This window comes from Scleropages formosus, chromosome 1 (assembly GCF_900964775.1).
Source record: "Scleropages formosus chromosome 1, fSclFor1.1, whole genome shotgun sequence".
NCBI classification, from domain to species: Eukaryota; Metazoa; Chordata; class Actinopteri; order Osteoglossiformes; family Osteoglossidae; genus Scleropages; species Scleropages formosus.
This window is the reverse complement of record NC_041806.1, coordinates 6545640-6567747: the sequence shown is the minus strand read 5'-3', so window position 1 is coordinate 6567747 and position 22108 is coordinate 6545640. Positions and strand designations below refer to the sequence as shown.

Genomic DNA, 22108 nt, shown 5'->3' with positions numbered 1-22108 from the left:
TGAAACTAAAACTGGGACAACTTGGGTACCACTGCATTTTAACAGTTTCTGTCTAAAAAGTGCATTTGTAGAAGGAAAAATAGCATATGTGACAGTATGGCCAAGTAGCACAGCAGGTAGTGTAGTGTTCAAAGTGAGGTCAACCTGTGTGGGGTTTGCACATTCTCCCCATGTCTAGGTGGGTTTCCTCACAGCCCAAACACACAAGTCATGCACTTTTTTTTTTTTTTTTTTAAAAAAAAAGGTGTGTGGTCACTATTCAGTGCTTGGAATTTACTGCATATATGATCATTGCACTTAGTATTTAATCTGAATGCAGTGAGAGATATTTTAGGCAAACAGAAGGTGCCTGGGTGGTGTGTGAGTGAGCGTAAAGGTGTGTATGTGTGGCTACCCTTTGATGGACTGGCATCCCATCCAAGGTGTATCTCTCCTAGCCAGTGATTTTGGGATAGGCTCTGGACTGCCGCGACCCCGACACGGACAAGCCGTTACGGAAAGTAGGTGAGTAATAATAATTTTGTAATCTTGAACGCTCTCCTTAACATGACATTCAGGAAAATTAGCAACCCATTGTTTTCTGTTTATTTGTCACCGGTCTCGTTTTTTGAGTGTCAGGTCACTACATGTTTACTCTCCAAAGCTGTCTCTTAATTATACACATATTTCCTCCTAATTGTGTCGTTACCGTGCCCAGGAGGGATGGGCAGCCAGTTGGCCATGGACCCCCATAGGCATTTTTTGTGCTGTTCTAGATTTGGGAGTTTTTTCCTACTCCTCCATTCCCTCCTGGCCTTTTCCCACATTTGTTTTTAACTGTCTATTTGTATTCAACATATTTATTGCTTTTGCTAAGAGCTACTTGTATTACTCTATGCGGTAAGTGTAATTAGCCTTCCTGTTAGAAAGAGCTAATTGTAATAATTATGCAATTAAATGTAAAATTTAAATAATAATACATTAAAAAAATATATATATATAAAATTAAAAAAAAAATTAATTCAATGTAATTAAATAATTCTCAGCACACCGAGGCCACAACCCTGACCTGCAGATACATCCTGCATAACATCTGCAGGATCTGTCCTTACCTCACAACTGGCTCTGCCCAACTACTTGTCCAGGCCATGATGACACCCTGTCTGGATACTGCAGCTCTCTCGTGTGTGGCATTCCTGCTACTGCCATCAAACCTCTACTTCTGATACAGAACGCTGCTGCCCGAGTTGTGTTTGACTTGCCGAAGCGTTCGCATGGATCTCCTCTACTCGTTTCTCTGCACTGGCTTCCTATAGCTGCCCGGATAAAATTTAAGACCCTGGTTATTGCCTGCAGATGCATCAATAGAACTGTTCTCAGATATGTACAGGGCTTGATCATTCGCTACACCCCACGCAGGCCCCTTCGCTCGTCTTCTTCTGTTCGCTTGGTGGTCCCGCGCACGACAGGTAAAGCACAGAGGTTCTCGGTTCTGGCTCCGCTGTGGTGGAACGACCTCCCCCTCTCACTCAGAACTGCTGAATCTCTGTCCACAATTAAAAAGGGTCTTAAAACTCATCTCTTCTGGACTCACTTTGCTCATGATCTCTTAAGCTCACGTGTGGTATGAATGTTCATGATCATGCTCGGATCAATCCTTTACAGAGCCACGCCTGCAATATAATGTAAATATTTCTATGTATCTCTAAAAAAAAAAAAAAAAAACTACTAGGAAGGTGATTAGGAATCGTTGATATCCTGGTCAAGTTTTATGCAGCTTCTTGTGTGATGTACATTGGTTCATATGGTGAAGGAAACTAACTGTACTTAAGAATCACATGTCTGTATCTACGTCTCCCTTTATGCTAATGTAATGAACACATTGTATTTTCTATGAGAAGTACGTCACTTTGGAGAAAAGCGTCCACTAAATGAATACATGTAAATGCAAGGGTGCTACACAAAATAAACTCAATTCAACTGAAAATTAAACCAAGTAAGCTGCTGTAATTCAATGTTTTTTAAAGAGATACAAGTAACAATTACAGCTGGTAATGTAGTGGTTAGTGCTACTTCCTTCGGACCCAAAGGTTGAAAGTTTGAGTCTTGTGCCTGGCTATAGTACGTTTCAGCACAGCACTTATTCTGAATTAGTCTAATAAAGTAGTTAGTAACCCTAACACTATCAGTTGCTTTGGAGAAAAGTGTCAGACAAACGCAAAATCTGGAACCTGTCTTCATAGCATCCTTTCGGCAAGCGTGTGTCTTCTTCATGGTGCAAACCTTCAACGACAAAATTTACACGGCTCCCTTGTATATGGTATACTGGAACAGCTCGAAATATTAGCATTTTGAAGTTAACGGCACTGGAACGCATGATGCTGCAGTGCTGGACTGCCACAAGCCCAGAAACCAGAGCAAATGGCCCCCTTGCCATCGCCAGTCAGACTGGGTTCTATTCTGGAATCTATTTGCTGCACACTGATTTTGATAGACAGGTAGCACCCTGCGAGGAAACGGTGTCAACAACATGTTCTACACAAGCCTAAGGCATAAAGATCTCGACAAAAACCCACGTACTTGCAAACTCTCCAAACTGAGCTGATGTGACTGGGCGGCTCTGTTGACAAATGTCTTTTGACCAATTAATTTCCTCCCAAAGCACTTGGGAGATTAAACATATTGACAAAGACAGGTCCTGTGGAGCCGGAATCATTGAGTGAATAGGCAAAGAATACATGTTCAAGAATTACAGCAACCTGCCTGGCAACAAGTACGCAATCTCTCCACGTGCTGCATTACAGGCAGTCCCCGGGTTACGAACGTCCGACTTACGAACAACTCGTAGTTACGAACCACCCCCTGTAAAGCCTATTATATTAAAAATTCCAGTTACGTACAACGATTCGTAAAAAGAAACGGGCGCTACTTTGCAACGCGCATCAAGCATTGCGCGTCTATAGCAATTCGTCGGCTCATGGGCGGGGCTTGTGAGCCCGAGGTAGGGCGTAGGCTTCGTTATTTTCAGCCAGACCACGTTGCTGTTAACAGTGTCTCCTGTGTGTCACTGTATTTGGCTTTATTTTATTTTTGTTTTTACGCTCATAACGATGGGACCAAAGCACAAAAGGAAAAGGAAAATAATCACAACTGAAACTAAAGTGCAAATAAGGACGTGATCAGAAAAAAGTTGAAATGCCAGCCAACGTTGGAAAAGTGAACGTTAAAGTTTCTTAAATGGTCTTTATACCTACACACATACACACATTCTTTCTCTCTCCTCCTCCTCTCACGCTCTATTATAAACAGGGAGAAGATTTATTATTGTTGTTATCATTATCATTACATCATTACATTAAATTATTATTATTATCATTACTGTATTGTTATATTAAAGATGTTTTAGTGTGTCCAAAGTGTTTCTTTAATGTTTTTTATGCATGGAAATGTATACGATACAGTATATACTAAGACAAACATTTGAATAACTGACATTAGATCCCCACCGCATCTAACTGCTTCGACTTACTTACGAATCCGACTTAAAGACAGGCTTAGGAACGGAACTCGTTCGTAATCCGGGGACTGACCGTACATAATTCCAGCAAGTGATGGTTTCACAAGTGTGTCTGCGCCTCATTGCTGCGAGGCCACGCACGTTGGGTACGAAAACAAACCACGAACGTGGAGCTGTGCGGTTCGTAGTCTCCGGGCCACTTAGACACTTAGAGTGTGAATTAACGCCTTCATAAAACTAATCGTATTTCGGAGATGAGAAAGGTGTATCAAACTGTGACGTCCAATTAATTCAAGAGCGGAGGGATGTCAGAGCTGAGCACTCGGCGCCTAATTAACCTGTCTGGATAGTTGTTCAGGAGAGCATTTGCCTGGGTAACTATAATGTAGCTTTTCCAGGAACTGTCTACCATACATTATTCTGTCAGTCGCTCAGTTAGTGTCTGCTGTACTTTGCTCGTCTTATGAAATTCCCGTTCGGTGAACCATTCAGGCTCAAATATCATTTTTTTCCCCAAACCTCAGACAAGAAACGATACATGTTTCACCTGTGGGTCCCTGCCATTTTTTTGGGTGCCGTCCCTCCGGTCTCATCAGAAATGTTTCACGTTGGAAATCGTACCTGGATTTCACTTATTGAACAGGTAAGGCATTTATTTAGCAGCAGTTCTTTAATGACCATTTTGTTTGGCCCAGATGTCATTACCGAATGTCACTCACTTGAATCAGCTATCTCAGGTAATGCTTTTCTCCAAATCAACTTACGATGTTAAGTTTACAATTATTATTGCAGGTATAAACTCACAATGATTTACCTACTTACACAGCTGAGAATTTTTTAACTGGGGCAATTTAGGGTAAGTTCATTGCTCAAGGGTACAACAACTAGAGATGAGGATCAAGCCAGCAACCTTCAGATCCAGAGGTAGCAGCTCTACCCACTACGCTACCAGCTATTCTTCTCCCTTCCCTTTTGAGTTGCTGCTGGAGTCAAGGGACACAGTGCTGGACTCTTAGCGGAATAAGAACACCTTGAGAGTCAGTTAGATGGGCCACACCGACTCGTCACACGGGTCTATTCCACGCCTCTCGCAGGAAATGTCTAGCTGACAAATTAATTCACATTTCAGCACCAATAATAAGTTACGCTTCCATCGATCCTGGAATTTCGGGATATGAATGTTGGGGAAAAAAAAAAAAAAAGAAAAACGGTTTTGCGGTATTATAAAGAGGACAGTGAATAGCCTGCAGGTGCATCTGTTCTGTTTCATGCTCCACCTTTTAAAGCAGCACTGCCAGCAATAAAAGAAAGAGGTTCTTATTTTAAGTTAAAAACTGCGTTTGACCTTTTCCAACTTGTTAGTGTTGACCATGCTTGCCTACTGGCCCAGAGGCAACACACTTCACCCCAGAAGTGCAGCTATTTGAGATGTCAATTTGTCCATTTTTAATTTATAATTAAAATATATATTGTTTGATATAGGCACACTTTATGTGAAAAGACAGACACTGGGAGAAAAATCCTAGTGTGCAGAAAATTTCAATTTCACTTTTTTTATCACGAGAAATGAGTGACGGGGAACAATGCTGACACAATAGTGATAGCGACAGTGCCTGTTCTGTCCCGCCTAAATGGTGGTGTTTAGAGTATTAACATCCCCATGACTTTGAAACTGTAGGGCAAGCTGCATTACGGGAATACGCTGACTCACAGGAAACAGCGGATTTTAATTCAGAATAGCGTCCAGCTGTCAAATAACCGTGCTGCTCCACCTGCTCAGTGTCCTAAATACCATACTTTGGCCCTGCTGTTAAAACAGCACATTTCCTATCCTGTTTAACTCATTATACAGTTTATATCTTGCATGTAAAATCTTTCTGTTACACTTACAGCTATTGTTCCTTCAATGCACTTGTCCCTGGTAGGTGCCCTTGCTGAGACAAGCAACCGTTTTGCGTAAACGGCCGAAGAAAAATGACGATAGCAAACGACACTCCCGCAGAAGTCAGAGAATGGATAGCAGTGATGGCACACGCATACTACAGTTCCACAAATCACACAGCAGAGCCGAGATAATGAAACAGAGGTCACCGATCATATGTAACCTCACTTTGTCACCCCCCAGACTCAAAGTAAAGTCGGGATTTACATTTACATTTATTTATTTAGCAGACGCTTTTCTCCAAAGCAACTTCCATTGAACTCTATGTAGTGTTACCAGCTCACACACCTTATTCACCGTGGTGACTTATACTGCTAGATACACTACTTACAATGGGTTACTCATCCATACATCAGTGGAACACACTCTCTCTGTCACTCACACACTACGGGGGAACCTGAACAGCATGTCTTTGGAGTGTGGGAGGAAATCAGAGCACCCAGGGGAAACCCACACAGAAACGGGGAGAACATGCAAACTCCACACAGACTGAGCGGGGATCGAACCCACGTCCTCTCGCACCACCCAGGTGCTGTGAGACTGGGTTTGGGATTGCTCCCAAAAAAAAAAAACTCGGACTTTTAAGCCGGACAGGGTACTGCGAGGGCAGCGGATCTTAAGGACGCACATGCAGTTCACTCAACTGACCTCACAGAATAACAACACTTTGCACAGAAGTTGCACAATCAGTTGAAAATAAAAGTTGCATAGAGCATATCTTAAACTCATGAGCGATATCAAAAATAAAAGGAGTGCATGTTAAATACCTTGACTGATGTAAAAAAACCTTTCGGTTATATATGACTCATAAATATATGGCAGAAGTTTTCGGTAAGAGAGGTGGCACAGCACAGCTTACTGTGAGATGTTGCTGTCCCACCATAAGAACTTGTACCTAGTAGATGCAATCCATAGAAAGTGCTCTGGGGGAACAAAGGAAACACAGCACCCCCGGTACAAGCGTGAGTGTGCATCTGCAGTCCAACAACTGACACGTGGACCAGCTGATCTTCCCTTTGGCGGCTAAGAAGGAACGAGAGGCTCCGGTATGGCATTCCCAGCCTGAAGGGGGTGGGGGCACAATCATCCGACGGGGATGACTCATGGACAGACGTGTTCGGCAACGACCTGCCTGACGTGACGCATCCTGACGCGGTTGCTCCTGTGGTCCTCGGTGACTAAGCCCTCGGTCTCCCACTCAGCCGTCCCACAATGGGAGGACCAATGAGAACCCAGGGAGAGGTCACTTCCATCACTCAGCCATGAGTAGCAGTGTTTTCACAGTTGCTTGGTGGGAGTTATCGCAAAATTGTCAGCGTAGGAAAGTAAACTATTAGTGTTCATCATTCTTAAAGGAATACAGCAATGGCAGTTAAGATGGGGAGACTTTTGAAGGAAGAATGCTTCATACGTTCCAAAGAAGTGTGATGAAGCTGGCTGGTGCTTCAGGGACAAGGTGATTTTTTTTCATCAATATAGTTTTTACCAAAAAACGGTGTATACGTTGCAACCTGTTGCAAGCGGTGTTTGGAAACATGCAGCGAAAAAAAAATGCAGGCATTTAATTCTTTATACAACACATTTTCAACGATACATTTCTTATATCGTGCAAATTTTTCATGGAGTCTTTCCAAATACCGAGTGCTACTTCTGCAGAGTAGTTACCGTTGATACAAAGAGTTCTGTGGCACTTCAACAGTACAGCAGAAAGGTTTGAACGGAGACAAATCCATATGACAACCAGTAATCTGCAAAACAATGTTATGACAAACAGTCCTATTGTCTCAGACCCGGCATCAAAACTGGGCAGATTTCTTCCGTTAAACAGGGTCTGATAGTGATTATTAGCAGTCTGTGTCTAGAACGCGATACTCCCTCATAATAAAGCTGCTCCATAAAGCCTCCATAATGCCTTGAAAACATTAATTTAATCCATCACGCCGATACAAAATTGGTTTCGAATAATTTGATTTTATCTTTATTTCATCTTGCAGAGTACCCTGGGCACAGAGATGTTTTGGGTTTTTCAATATCGTACACTCTTGACCAGGTGACCCAGCCATTGATGATCAGACCCCAGCTTGTATCCAGGTATGGGTTTTTAAAAATATAATTTCATTAAAAATGTGCTGAAAATTACTGCGAAGAAACAACAAAAGCCTTAGCATTTATAACGTGAAAGGTCTGCGGGTCTGCCCTCATGTGCAATTTTCCTTATGACACAGTGGATACGATACAAGGACGTGGGATCTAAGTGACTATAAAGTAAAGGCATCCTGTAAGAGATGACAGATTGCCTCTTATGCAGGGTTACAAGTAAGCTTGCCAAGGATCAAATTAATACCCTCTGCTTCTTTAAAGTCAATCAGGTTTCTGTCCAGTATAATAATCACAGCAAGAGGAACGTACTGTGTCTCTGTGTGTGTATGCATATATTACATTTATTTTATTTGCTTTTTATAATGCAGTACTGTGCAAAAGTCTTAGACACTTAGATGTTCCACAAAAATATTTGTTTTAGACGCTTATTTAATGTCTTCTCCGTTAGTGTCAGTGGGGAAAGAGCATATTTTAGATTTCCAAGCATTCCTTTTGTAAAAAGTTACAGTATTACAGTAAGGGTTTTGTATGTCATTAAAGAAAGAAAGCACACACACGCACGCACACTGCCTCTGAGACCGCTTGTCCTGAGCAGGGTTGCGGCAAACCGGAGCCTAATCCAGCAACACTGGGCGTAAGCCTGGAGGGGGAAGGGATACACCCAGGACGGGACGTCAGTCCATTGCAAGGCACCCCAAGCAGGACTCGAACCTCAGACCCACCAGAGAGCGGGACCCAGCCAAGCCCACCGCGACCCCGCTTGAGAGAAGCGATTGTTGACGATGGTTACTAAGCTTTGTAGGAAGTTTAGTAATTAACAGCATTGTTTTTGGAAGCATTCTCACTTTACAGCTTTTTTCCCCAACCAAATGCCTAAAACACAGTACTGTATATATTGCTGATTGAAATTATATTCTTGTATAACATATTAAAATAAATCCAAGCCTTAACCACTTCGCATTTAGCTGACGCTTTTCTCCAAAGTGACTCACAATGTTAAGCTACTTATGATTGTTTCAATATTTACACACGCATTTTCTGAACCGCTCGTCCCATACGGGGTCGCAGGGAACCGGAGCCTAACACGGCAACTCGGGGCATAAGGCCGGAGGGGGTGGGGACACACCCGGGACGGGACGCCAGTCCATCACAAGGCACCCCAAGTGGGACTCGAACCCCAGACCCACTGGAGAGCAGGACTCGGTCCAACCCACTGCACCACCGTGCCCCTGTGCCCCCACATTTATACAGGTGGGTAATTTTATTGCAGCAATTTAAGGTAAGTACCTTGCTCGTGGGAGGTGAAACTCAAAGCTACAACCCCTGTGTCCAAAGGAAGCAGCGCCAACCACTATGCTACCCGCCGTCCCTTGTCCCACATAAAATGAATAAATGACCATGATTTACGCCCCTGATTCTACTTACCTACTCGGTTTAATCAATACAACTTGGGCTTCACTTATTTTTACCCCTGCGCTACTTGTGTGTTTCTACTACACACATGATTTCCTCTAAAGCAACATATGGTACTGTCTTCCCGCACCTATTGTGTCGCATGAGAAAAACGGACGTAACAGTGGCAAAACGTTGAAACTGGGCACACAAAGGCTTCACACATTTTCAAGCAGCGCTTTATATACTCTTCTCATCCCAGATCAGTATTGTTGCATTTGTCAAAGAGTGGGCTAACCCTGAGGCAGCTGTCTTAGGTTTGGGAGAATGATTTAGGATTAAAAGGGTGTTTGCGGTTCTCGCTTGTCTTCTACATCCCTCCACGGAGCGGGCACGGCGCCAAGCCTGTTACTCAGGTTCACGGTGGAGAACGTGCGGACATTAGCCCGGCCCATGAACGCAGCCGGATGGGTGACAGCGCACCGGTGTCAGCCGAGCGTCGGGCAGAGTTATTACGGTCTCGGCAGCTCGCCAGCGACGCTGCTCCGGGCAGCGGGCTGAAATTTATTTGTGTCGTCATGAGAAAATATTGATCTTGGTAATAATTTTTAGGTTAATCTGTGTCTATTTTCAGCGCATCACAAGAGGGTGAAATATGACTTCGCTCTAGAATTAGTCAGTCTAAAATTACACAGCGAACCATAGAAAGCACAAGGTCAGGCAAGAGTAATCCTCCAATGCCGCCATCCTTCAATACCCTTCAAGGGGATATGCTGATGGCGAACTTGGATCTTCAGGGTGGGCCTTGAGTATTCTGTAGGGAGGTGTCGGCAGCGCACATTTTCACAGCTTATTGGCCATAAAAGAATAAACTTCACATCCTCCAGAAAGCCTCTTAAACTCAAAAGTGAAGATTTTCACCGGCCACTTAATCGCATTTAGTCAGCCGTCTGCTCGTCGCCTCTATTATATTTCAAATACAGTCGCCGGAGCAGATCGTTCGCTGACATTTGAGCGTGTTTTTCACGCGAACACCGGTTTATATGTAATTAAAATCGACTGAAAATGTACAATTCATTGAAAAGCAGGGGTGTTTTAGACTGCACATCAGTGCTAATTACACGCTTTTATAATAATTAAGGAAAAGGGATAGGATGTGATGTAATTTGGCTAAAATCAGACTGTCAACACAAACTCCCCCCTCCCCGCAGCCCCCCGGAGAACAGGTGTTTATGCATTTCTAAGCAACAGTGACAACCATTCACGAATCATCAAGATGAAATGCAGCCGCGGCTAACAATGAGAAGCCGGTGGACAAATGTCACATCCAACTTCAAGCCGTGTCATTATGAAACCACAGGTGACTAACATGACGCTGTCACGGAATCCAAAGTTTCTTCTAAAATAGCTGCCGACAGCTAGGGACAAACAAAAGACGTTTACGTCACACGCCGATTTTCCCAAACTGCTGGGGGGTTTTGCGAGTTTTATGATCTCAGCATGAACGTGGAGCAGCTGTTATAAAATGCAAGTATACGTCGTGAACGGAGTGAACAGTCGTTTCAACAGGTTCACCATAAAGGGTAAAATCTATTATGGCAAACAGCACCACCTGATCAACAACCTGGGTAAGTAAGCAGGTGGTAATTAGTACCACCCTAACTGTTTTTTTTTTTTTTTTTTTTTTTTTTTAAATCTTTCACCGCTGCAGGAGTGTATCCTCAGTTTTTAAATCACCGATTAGGATCTGACAAGTAAAGTGACATTTTTGAAGGGCCGAGGAACATAAAATCACCGGCCAGGAAATAATGCTATAGCAAAGTGTCATCCCCAGTGACACCTGCCCCAGGGCTGTCAGTCTCCACCCCAAAGGCCACAAATTCTGCCAGTTTCTACAAAACCTGACATTAGTGTCATTAGAGCTCCATTGACCTGCAGTGCGGCTGACAGGTCAATCGATTTCACACACTCCTGTTTTCCACTGGCCTGTCCCGGGAAGGGTCTGGCTGCTCAACGCAGCTTGTCCAAATTGTAATGAAATAGAAGTACACAGACATCAATTCTGCAAATTCGTATCATTCCCAGGCATCTACTGATGACAACCAAAGAGAAAATGAAAGCGAACGCTAGAGGCAGCATAAGAAAACTGATATGACCAACAACTTTTTCGGTTATTTTCTCGTTCCCATTGTTGCATTTCATTGAAAATCGGGAACGTGACAGTTAAAAAATGTTTAAAGATAAAATCAGTTAAAAGGACAGCATGCGGAACCGCTGTGAGGACCATGCATTCGGAACCTATAGGTTGCTGATTTAAATCACAAGGCCCTGCTGTAATAATCTTAAGCTTGATTCATAAGTCAACCAGCTATATTTAAAATCTTGCAGCTTTATGGAAGTTCTTTTAAAGAATTACCTAATAATTCAAAACAGGAACAGCTTCCATGCAAGAGTGTCAGTTTTGATTTTCCGAAATTCTCAGCTTCAGTCGACTGATGCAAAGTTCACACACACACTTTATGAACCGCTTGTCCCATACGGGGTCACGGGGAACCGGAGCCTAACCCGGCAACACAGGGCGTAAGTCTAGCAGGGTAGGGGACACACCCAGGACGGGACGCCAGTCCGTCGCAAGGCACCCCAAGCGGGACTCGAACCCCAGACCCACCGGAGAGCAGGACCTGGTCCAACCCACTGCGCCACCACACCCCCTGTATGCAAAGTTCAATTCTTGAAAACGAAGGTGATCCATGGTGGAGAAGAGCAGCAGACCGTTGAATGATTCCTTCGCTGCGCTGTCCTCAGAGCACTCAGTGGTTTGTTTTGTTCCTCTGAAGCCCACCTTCCCTGTTATTTCAATTGCCTTTCACAAGTATGAAAAAAGAGCTCTTTCGTCCAGCAACTTCACAAAGTTCACTGTACAGGTGGTCCCCGATTTACGATGGTTCAATTTAGGATTTTTTTGACTTCAGGATGGTGAGCTGGCGATAGACATTCAATAGAAACCGTATTTCGAATTTTGTTTTTTTCCCCAGGGAAACGATATGTGGTACGATACTCTCTCGCGATGCTGGGCAGCGATCCGCATCTCCCAGTCCATCACGCAGAGGTGTGCATTAGGTATTAAATGCATTTTCGACTTACGACATTTTCAACTCATGATGGGTTTCGCGGAACGTAACCCCATCGTAAATCGGGGACCGCCTGTAATTACCATTTCTAACCTCCAAATTTTTCATACATAACATTCCATAAGAAAGAAGCTGATGGTCTGAGTAAGAATTTAAATTTATTCAAGTACCATTAGCAACAAAAGTTTTTATGGAAAATTGTGTGAATGGCTGATGTAAAATGACGAGTCTGTGTACAATTTGGTTCATCTGTCATAGCATGCTTGCCGTTGTAGTGTTCACTGAATTGTAGAGTTCCCCTCAAATTCCCATTAAATATTATCATTACTTATCAAATATATGTAGCGCCTACAATTATGCTAATCAGTACTATGATTGCATTTCACGATTTGTACTGTCTGTTTATGTGTGTCTGCTATTTGTAGCGCTAAACTCAGTTGCACTGTATGTAACTAGGAGATGTGATGTTTCATGTATCCGTACATCTTGTATAGAACCTATAAAAATGGAAAATGCAAGCGGATCTGGACTGGAAGCATCTCTCTCTGAGTTTTGTTACAAGAAGTGACACACTAGGTGTGTGAGTTCTCCTGATCCCACAAGTGTCCAATGCATGGGTCAGTAGGGGGCTGAGATGATGTTCCCAGCAAACCGCTGTCCATGACAGCAGCATCAGTGGTGCCGGGAGACCGGTGGGACTGATTGACTGAATAGGGCTGCAGGACTCTGGGACTGGATCTGCCAGAATTAAGACAGCTAGAATGCTATTCTGATATACAGTCAAGGGCTTCCATAACTCAGGTGCAGAATATAAATGCGGTTTGCATGTCAACATGCCGGATTTGATGAATTTGATGGAGGCTTCATGAAACTGTGCGTATCTGACACGATCTTGTGGGTGCAGTGTACTGTAAAACCAACTGATAAATAAATGGTATTTTTTACACGTTCCCTTGTCCAAATTTCCTATGCTATGTAGAATAATACACTTCATTTGACTAAAGACAGACAGATAGTACAAAGGCAGTAATAAAAAAGTTAAGAAAGAGTTTTGCATTAATTCCTCCGCTCTGGCTGGTGACATTAGAGTCCCCAGACAAATCAGAAAACGACAGCAGTTCACATACTGTACACACTGAAATGAAATTCGGTACAACGTTGTTTTTCAATATGAAACACAATTTAATAAAACCGTTTCCAAACGATAGAAAAATGTTTCGTCTTTGATGAGTAGCCATAGCAAAGCTAAAGTGAAGTCATTTCAAAGGAAACCTGAGGAGGAGACCTGGCATCAGTAGAAACTGATTTGTTTGCAGAGAAATGGAAAATGTAACAGGGCTTTGATTATTCAGTTTTTTGAGACACCTCACAACGTAATATTTTCACATTTCATGGTTTTCTCAATAGAGATTGTGGTTAAAAAAGAGCACACCCACCTTAAACATTATCACTGGAGTAGGTAGTTAAGAATGCATATGCTTATAGTCAATAGGGTTAGGACTGAGTTTGATGTTTCATAGTATTTGCTTGCTAGTGTATCAAATCTAAAAAAAAAAAAAAATTCTTACAGAACTGACAGTTTTAAAGGACAGTAAAAAGTTTTAGGTAATTAACTTGAATTTGTAGGTAATAATATGGATTATAGAAAATATATCAAATTTTATTACATACACCAAGTTCATATTTAAATATAGATAGATAGATAGATAGATACTTTATTGATCCCCGGGGGATTCATTCAAGAAGAAGTATACAACTGGTTATTTATGCTTTGAGAACAGTTTGGAATTTCTGTTTAAACTCAAGGTTCTTCAGCTAAAGTTCACCTGTGTTCCGCTACTCCAGGTCTCAGATGAATGTGGACACCGGAGCTCCAATCCACATCCTGACCGCGTGCCAAAGCTCCAGCTACAAAGCACTGGTACCATGACAATCATAGCGTTGTAGCGATAACAACTGCCTGGGGGGACCAGCTGTCATGTGCCTCATTACTGACGGAGAGCCCCAGCTCAGAGACTGTTTCATGTAGTCACAAAGGCATCAGTGGGCTGCAGCTGGAATATTAACTGCATTTCATTCTTTTCAACAACGCAAATGATCCCTTCACACAGCAGAGCATGGCAAACCACAATTTCCAGTTACTATTTAAGCATCTTTGGAGGACAAAAAAAAAAAACAAAAAAACAAAAAAACTCTCAAGCTGCGGAAGCTTTTTCCAAGCTGAAGGCACATCTCCTGAACCGGAACCCAACGCTGTGGTCTGCTAATGTAACGGACCGGACTTACCCTCTCTCCTCGTGCTGTATAACCGTTCGGAACAAACTGTTCCTTTATGTTCATTTCAATGCACTGACAAATGACACAGTTTTGTCCCATTTCTCTTAATTTAAACGTGCTTGTGGAGAGTCAGTTCATCTACTACAGTCGAAATAAGTGGGGCTCCATTATTCATACTTGTAGTCATATCGTGTAGAACTGTTCACATGTTTTATTTATACACAGAAGAACAAAAGCAAAACCATCCTGCAGCAAAACCTGTGCGACGTTAAGCTAATAACTTTCAAGTTATAAAATAGCATGCCAAGCAAAAGTTAAGTTAAGGTTCTGCAGGCCCAGGAACGGCCAAGAGAGATTGTTTTTCACAGCAGATACACATACATATACAGTACACACAGAAGCATACACAAACATATCTATCTATCTATCTATCTATCTATCTATCTATCTATCTATCTATCTATCTATAATGGTCTACAACCCAGTGGATAATTTCAGAGAACCTGTTAGATGGACTTGCCCCTTGCTAAGACTGATTGCCTCATATACATTGATGAAAGTAAATTTTTGAAACTGACTGGTTGACTAGTTAGGGTTAGGGTTTGTTTAGACATTAAGCCAGCTTTCAAGGTGTTCTACAACATTTAGCATACATCACATGTGTGATGAACGTCGGTGCATATGGTGAAGAAAACAAATAGTACTTGAGTCACACATCTGCAGCAATGTCTCTTTCTCCTAAGCTAATGAAGAAACTGCATTTTCTATGAGATGTGCGTCGCTTTGGATAAAAGCGTCTGCTAAATGAATAAATGTAAATGTAGTACCAGTTCATCCCTGATGGAGACCATGATCTTGGTGTTCTGCATCTCAGGTTCCCCAAATTTCTTTTTAAAATAAAATAAAGCTGTTGTGTCTCATTGTGTCAGTCTGATGAGAGCCAAAAGAAGGCAGAACAGATATTTCTGGGATGTAAAATAATAGCCAAATTGTGTGCTGCTTCAACTGCTTTTGGTATTTTGATCAGTCGTGTTTTTGCTGGATATATCTATCTATCTATTCGTCTTCCACGTAGTCGCATGGTCCTGTTTCAGTCTGAGCTGACAGCCCTGCCGGAGCTGGGTTAGCGGAGGGAGGTGGAAAGGAGCTGTAAGTGTGTGATGAGCCATGACAACTGACGGCGGGAGGGCCACTGTGACACAGGAGGCAAACTGAGGACCGGCCGACTGCTTGGAGGAGACAAGGCGCCCCTGCATGCTGCAGCCTTGTTATGCAAGTACAGTTGAATTATTAAAGGCCTGTAAGATGCTTCTGAAGTCAACAGGGAGATGAGGAGAGCCTGCTGCACAGCCTCGCATGCCCCCTCCTAAAGCCTACGCCGTTCTGGAGACACTGACACCCAAAACTTTAAAGTCCCCAGCGGCCAGCAGAATGGAGGAAATTTACTGCTTTTTCATCCAGAAGAAGTGCTCTCAGTGGATGAGGGCAGATAGGGGAGGGTTGTTAAACTCGTCTCTCCATTTTTTTTGTTTCCTCAAATTCAAGCTCTCCGGACCTCTTGATTTTGAGCAATTATCTTAGGATTTTCCGTCAAGAATCTATAGTGCTCCCAAGATACTGACCCAAACTGTTGACTCTGCAGTAATGCATGTAATTTTCCTCACCAAATAGGTGGATGGTAGGGTTCTCCCTTTTTCAGCGCTTCACTATGTAAAAGAAAATGTCGTCATTTCTCAGGTGTACCTTCACCGCAGGTCGGAGGACCCTATTAATCTTGTAGGGGTTTCACTGTGCACAGTATGACTTCCTTCCTTCCTTCCTTCCCTCCCTACCTCCCACTTCTAAGACATCCTTGGCCACCCTGGATCGGAATACAGTGTAGAGTCTCACAATGTGTCCTCATGAGCTGCAGCCTTAATCCAGAATCAATAAGTGGACCTAAATTTTGTTATTCATTTAGGAGAGACATTGGTGACATCCGTCTGAACCCCAGCAGTGGAGCAAAACAAGCAATGTTCTGCGATGTCTTACCAAAGCTTCTGTCTGAAACTTCTTTTTTCAGACGATAACAAGCTCAGGGAAAGTCAAAGAAGGAAACACATTAGCAGTCTTGTTCTTTAAGCAATCCCCAGGAGACCGCGACAAGGAGAGGCAACATCGGTACCTGTGACTCACCCATATGTAACTACACATTGCCACTATAAGAAAAACAAAGACCTGAAGTCATAGACCTTCCCCTCTAGTGAAATCGCCAAAGGCAAAAAAGAACAGACAGACTGTGAATATTGTCATATATTTTACATTATACGGTGGGGTTGGGCACCTTTCTCTGAACTATTCTTGCAGCCCCTTGCATTATTAACAGTTTTTTCCCCCACTTAAGAGGAAATAGTATAAAGTATTACATAATTTTTGCAAAGCACAATGTCACCTTTTAAAGAATGCAAACATTGGTCACTATATGAGTTCTACATATGCACTGAAAGATCAGTTGCAGTGAGAAACAGTGCAAAACTAATCAGCTGAAAAGCTATTTTTGACTGCCCATTTTGGACAGTTTATGAAATTAACAAAAGATGCTTTTTTATTTCAAATAAATGTGGAAAAATTAGTGTTTAAAAAGGTATTGGTCTGGATCCGAATAAAGGCCAGATTTACAAGCACTATTTCTCTCACATAGGGTTCTTCTGACAGCAAATATTCTGCGGTTGAATTATTATTATTGCCATTTAATGGCCTTAAACCAACATGCGCATCTGCAGTTGCCATGGCACCCAGATTGACAACTGAACCAAGCTTCACGTACTTTTAATGGAAGAAATACACTGAGTACAAACACACTGAGCTGCACTAGGGTTCATAGGTGGCTTTGAGTCACTGAGTTTACAAATGAGGGCCGTGCCAGTTGGCCTGTACTTTTGTCATCTTCTCAGCCCTGTGCAGTTCGGAGTGGAGAACAGCTGCTGCGTACAAGACTGACTGCTGAGCTGCTGAATGAAGAAGACCAACATGTTTCGAACACTAAGAATAAATCTCGGACTGAAAAATAGGCAATACAGTAACATGAAAAATTAATTTCAGGGTACAATTTAGTTAATCTTGCCATAGAATTCTGTTGAGAAGTTTTCTTTGGTTTCTTCACATACGTCATGGTTTGAATCAGTTTAAATGACATGGAAACACTGAACAATGGGACTCTAAGACAATGGGACAATTTTTTTCTGATGTTCTGTCAACCGATCTTCTTACAGGCTTAAATGAAAAGCAAAAAAAAAAGAAAAAAGTCCAGCGCTTTACACCACAGATGAAGACATATATAAACATTTTCCCTGATGTCTGGAGTCAAATGCAGCAGTTGTGCAGGAGAAAAATGTAAATCAGCATGTTGTTATACTCTGTATGTTGTATTGTGGGTAAACTGTGGGTCTCAGCGCTGAGCAACAGTTGCTAGGCAACCGTGCAGTGTTATCGGGTGCTGTGACTGCTTTCCACCCAGTCAGTGCTGGCGAAACACACAAGATTATTCCACTCAGTGTGTTGGTTCGGTATTAAGCCCAGTTGTTGTCTCCATTATTCTGTACAATCCGTTTCAGCTTCAAGTGCCAGCTGTTACATAAATCTTTTCAAGTGCATTTTCCCGTGATTTTCCTGAAAAGGAAAAAAGTGCATGATATGTGGCAGAAAAATCCCCAGACAAAAGCCCTACTTTTTAAGATTCGGCTCTCAAGCTGAGCATGTTGCGACGACAAAGTTACTGATAAGTCTCCAAAGCAGCAAAGTTTGCAAAAAAAAAAAAAAAAACACCTCTCTGTCTTTGTGAGTTGCCCAGTGGAAAATCAAAATCCACAAAATGTCAGCAAATATATCATGTAAAAAACAGAATGCGTAACAATACAGACAAAAATACTGACTGTAACAAAATAGTCATTATGACACAATCATCTCTCTTTCTCATGTTATCCTTGGTTGATGTACAAGTTAAGAGTAAATCTCACCCAGGAATACTTCTCCTATGCTCCAGATATACCCATGAGAGTCCAGTATTCTGTTTCCTCTCCTGCCATCACCTCCTTGTCTTGATCTGCAAATGACTACTACATCACCTCTATGGTAAAGGCTGTTGGACTAAACAATGTTACAACAGTTTGTGAAATGCAACTTCTCACCATCCATCTGATAAGCTCAAGAGTCTCTAACTGCCTTACTTATTCTTTTGAGGTCTCAAAATCCTGAAAGGAGTACTTAAGGACCGCAAATTGCAAATCCCGTTTCACCTGGGGAAATAGGCTGGGGAACTTTGAGGAAAATAAGTGCGTTCTGACACGTCTTGGTCGCCTCCAGGGTACACGGTCAACAGCACTGATCACCTGGAGAAAAGAAGCTTAGAGGTATGCCTCTTCACTGCACGCTGCACGTCTTCCTGGGAGGATTAGGAACCCAAGGGAAGAGGGAGGACACGCAAGCTGCTGCTTTGTTACGAAACCAATATTTACATTTCTAGTCATGAAAGAAAGAAGAACATTTTATATTTAATCGTTCATTAAGAAGAAATGCAAACTGTGAGCTTGTTGTTTTTCAGCAGTTCTGCAGCATGATAAGTCATAACGGAACTGGACATTTTCTGCGACGTTCTACCAAGTCGGCCTGAAATGACATGCAAAACTTGTAATGTGTAGAATAAAAAGTGCATGTGAAACAAAATGAATATGTATCACGGTCTTCGAGACTATGTGAGCGACACGGAACGCCACAAGACAACATCTGCATCGTGGATGTGCGGCTTGCATTGGATTAACGTCTAAACTTCGAGATTCGCGATTGCACCAGCTGAAACCTTCTTTATGCAAACACTTCTGCGGTGTGTCAAAATACTGTCACGACAAAGCTGGCAGCCCGCTTACTTGAAAAGCTTCTGTCACAAGTAACCGCTCCTGCCTCGGAATGTGAAAAATTCTAGCTAAGCATTGCTTCCTATAAGTAAGTAAGTAAATAAATAAATAAATAAATACGATGCTTCCCTCTCACCAACGCAACGATGACTGAATGACAAGAAAACTCACGGGAATATCAGGTAGGGAAAAAAAAAAAAAAGAAACGCACCCGGTGATTTATGTTCAGACTGTGCGTTGTCTGGGCTCCATAAACAGCGAGACCAGATTTGCGCTGTTGCCTGCTAATCATAAATTACCAGTCCAATTCCCCTAAACGCCAAGGCTGACAGCTTTGGGTCTTTGTTTTTCTCCGAGTTGCTACGTGTAAAAAAAAAAAAAAAAGAACAAATGACCAGAGGTGAGCTCCATCTGAACCAAGTAACCCCAAAGACACAGTACAAGGCCCCAAAGTCTCGTAGAAGACCACAGATCATTGCCGCGGATCCCTACATCCCTCATTGTTTCACTGCCCGAGGAGGAAAAAGAGCAGAAACTGAGAGTCCAATGCAAACCACACATTTAGAGCTTTTTGTATCGGCTGTCAAGCTTTCACCAGATATTCAAAAAATTAACCCTGTACTAACCCTCTCTAAAAACCTCTAAAATGCTTGAACCTTAACATCGAAAACAGCAAAACAGGTGTCTGACTTAATTCACACCACTGGAATGATGATTCATATGCACTGGCTCTGGAGTGCTGAAGGACTGTCCTGATGAAAAATATGAAATATGTTCAGATGGAGTTTGTATGCCCTGCTCTCTCTCTCTCTCTCTCTCTCTCACACACACAGCTGTTGTCTCCGACACAGTTCTCCTTCTGCACACTGTTGTACACTAATAATGGTGTGAGGGATCACTCATGATCGCAAACCATCTATTCCAAGCCTTCGCCATCTAGGAAGCCTTGAGGTCCCAGGAAAAGGATAGGGATTACGGGAAGGAAATAATGTCACTGCTGATGGATGGCATAATCTGGGATGTTTTAATAGTGCCGTCAGATCTGTGCTTTGATTGATGGACAATGTAATACATAACGAGCACAGCACTTGAGCTGCTGTTTCTGCTCAGCTTTAATTTCCAGGAAAAACACTGCGGACCACAGCTGTGACTGTCTTTGCGCCGACAGGCTGTTTGTGTGTTTTTATATTAGTCGGGTTTTTTTTTTTTTGTTTTTTTTTCGTGTAACTTGTTAAGGAAACCCCAGTGAGTAGCGCAGATTGCTTTGAAGAGACCAAAGATTTGATGAATTATGCTTGTCCTGTCAACGGCCGACACCGCTACGCTGGACCGCTGGCCAGTGCACGACAGCGAATTTTACACATCATGCCTTCGTGAAGAAACTTCATCATTTAAGCAAGACTGCATGTCATCTGTACTAATGAGTGCTGAGGCATAATATAACTAAACAAAGTCAGACGATATGCTGGCCATAGAAGGGTTGTGGGCAAATCAGGTGGAGTCTGATGACTTGGCCGATGGGTCCTTTGATATCCTGGTGCTTCAGGCAAACTTCCGTTATCTCCCCTCCAGTCCATAAACGTATAAAATCAGTTAATAGGCTGAGAATATTGCTTATCTAAAGGGTCTGCAGTTTTCACAGTTTCCTCACAGTTATGACCACCTCCAGGGCTCAGAAAGGGAGAATGTAAACGGACTTGTCTTACCACTACCCTCTTATTCAGAGGAAAATTGTACCGGTGGAAGTGTCGTGCTTCACACCACGGGACACTAGAGGTGACTCAGCAGACTGAAGTGATGAGAGAACGGCGCGGGAGCATTTGGAGAAGAACGTAACATCTGTCCAAAATGCTTCTCAGCAGAGGAATCCTTAGACAAGTGGCATATTCAGATACTAAAAAGAAATTTATCTGCTGTCAGAATTTTTTTCCAGAGATCAGAGAGTCCACAGACAATGTATATTGTTAAAATTCAGTACCTTCACCACTGCGACTGAAGTAACTTCAAGGTGCATTCTTTATGAGGACATGTAACTGAAGTATACTGTTACACTGCGCCTTCCACTGTTCCCTCAGCATTTCATCCCTGTAGCTTTAAGAGTTTTGCTGTTTCCTTGGTTTTGTCCGTGAACCAATCACATTCTTGGATGTTTTATCACATGACCGTAACACCCAATCATTTCCCTGGGGGGCTGTACACATAACAATGAGGTTCTGACTCCTACCTACCAGAAGAACTCATGCTTCCCTTCATGTTGTGCATTATTTCTGCGTCTTAAATAATAATGAAGCCTACTGATCTATGTTTAATGGCATTTTAAATGCGATCAAAAGTAAATATCATACATCTTCTTAGCATATCTTTGCATCATTTTGCCCTCAAACAATAGGTTATCAAGTCAATGGGGGGGTTTGTTGTGCCCTTTCATTATTTTTATAGACTATTTCCTTCCCATAATTTAACACCCACAGCATTATAACCCCAGTCACCGCATTACAATTTTAGTTTTCAAAGCAAAAGTGGACTTTTATTGGAGTGCTATCGGTTTGCTTCACAAATTTTGAGAGTAGTGTATCAGTAAACATGACATCCTTTCACTCACCTGCTTCCCTGGAGAGCTGCATAAAGGCTTCTACACCCTTCTCACCATAGCTGCCCTCTGAAGCCACTGTGGACACATAGTTCCAGGCCATGGCCTTCACGATATCCACCATCGCCTGAGCCTGGAAGGAGTCTGGGGGCACCACGCGGGAGAAAAAGTCATACCGCCGGTCATCGCTCAGCTCTGGGGCTGTGGAGGCGTAGCTGATCTGGGGAATCTGAGGACAACAAATACAAATCTGTATGAGGACCCGTGCTTCCAGTTCATCAATCAATACGT

General features: G+C 42.6%; 1 protein-coding gene across 1 annotated transcript in view; it reads right to left on the bottom strand.

The window, feature by feature from the left end:
- LOC108941929 (metabotropic glutamate receptor 7-like) overlaps window positions 1-22108 on the bottom strand; it is a 111575-nt gene that overhangs the window by 48104 nt on the left and 41363 nt on the right. The window contains exon 2 of the mRNA XM_018764855.2: window positions 21830-22046. Coding sequence (XP_018620371.2) covers window positions 21830-22046 — 217 coding nt within the window. The remainder of the gene's footprint in view (window positions 1-21829; window positions 22047-22108) is intronic.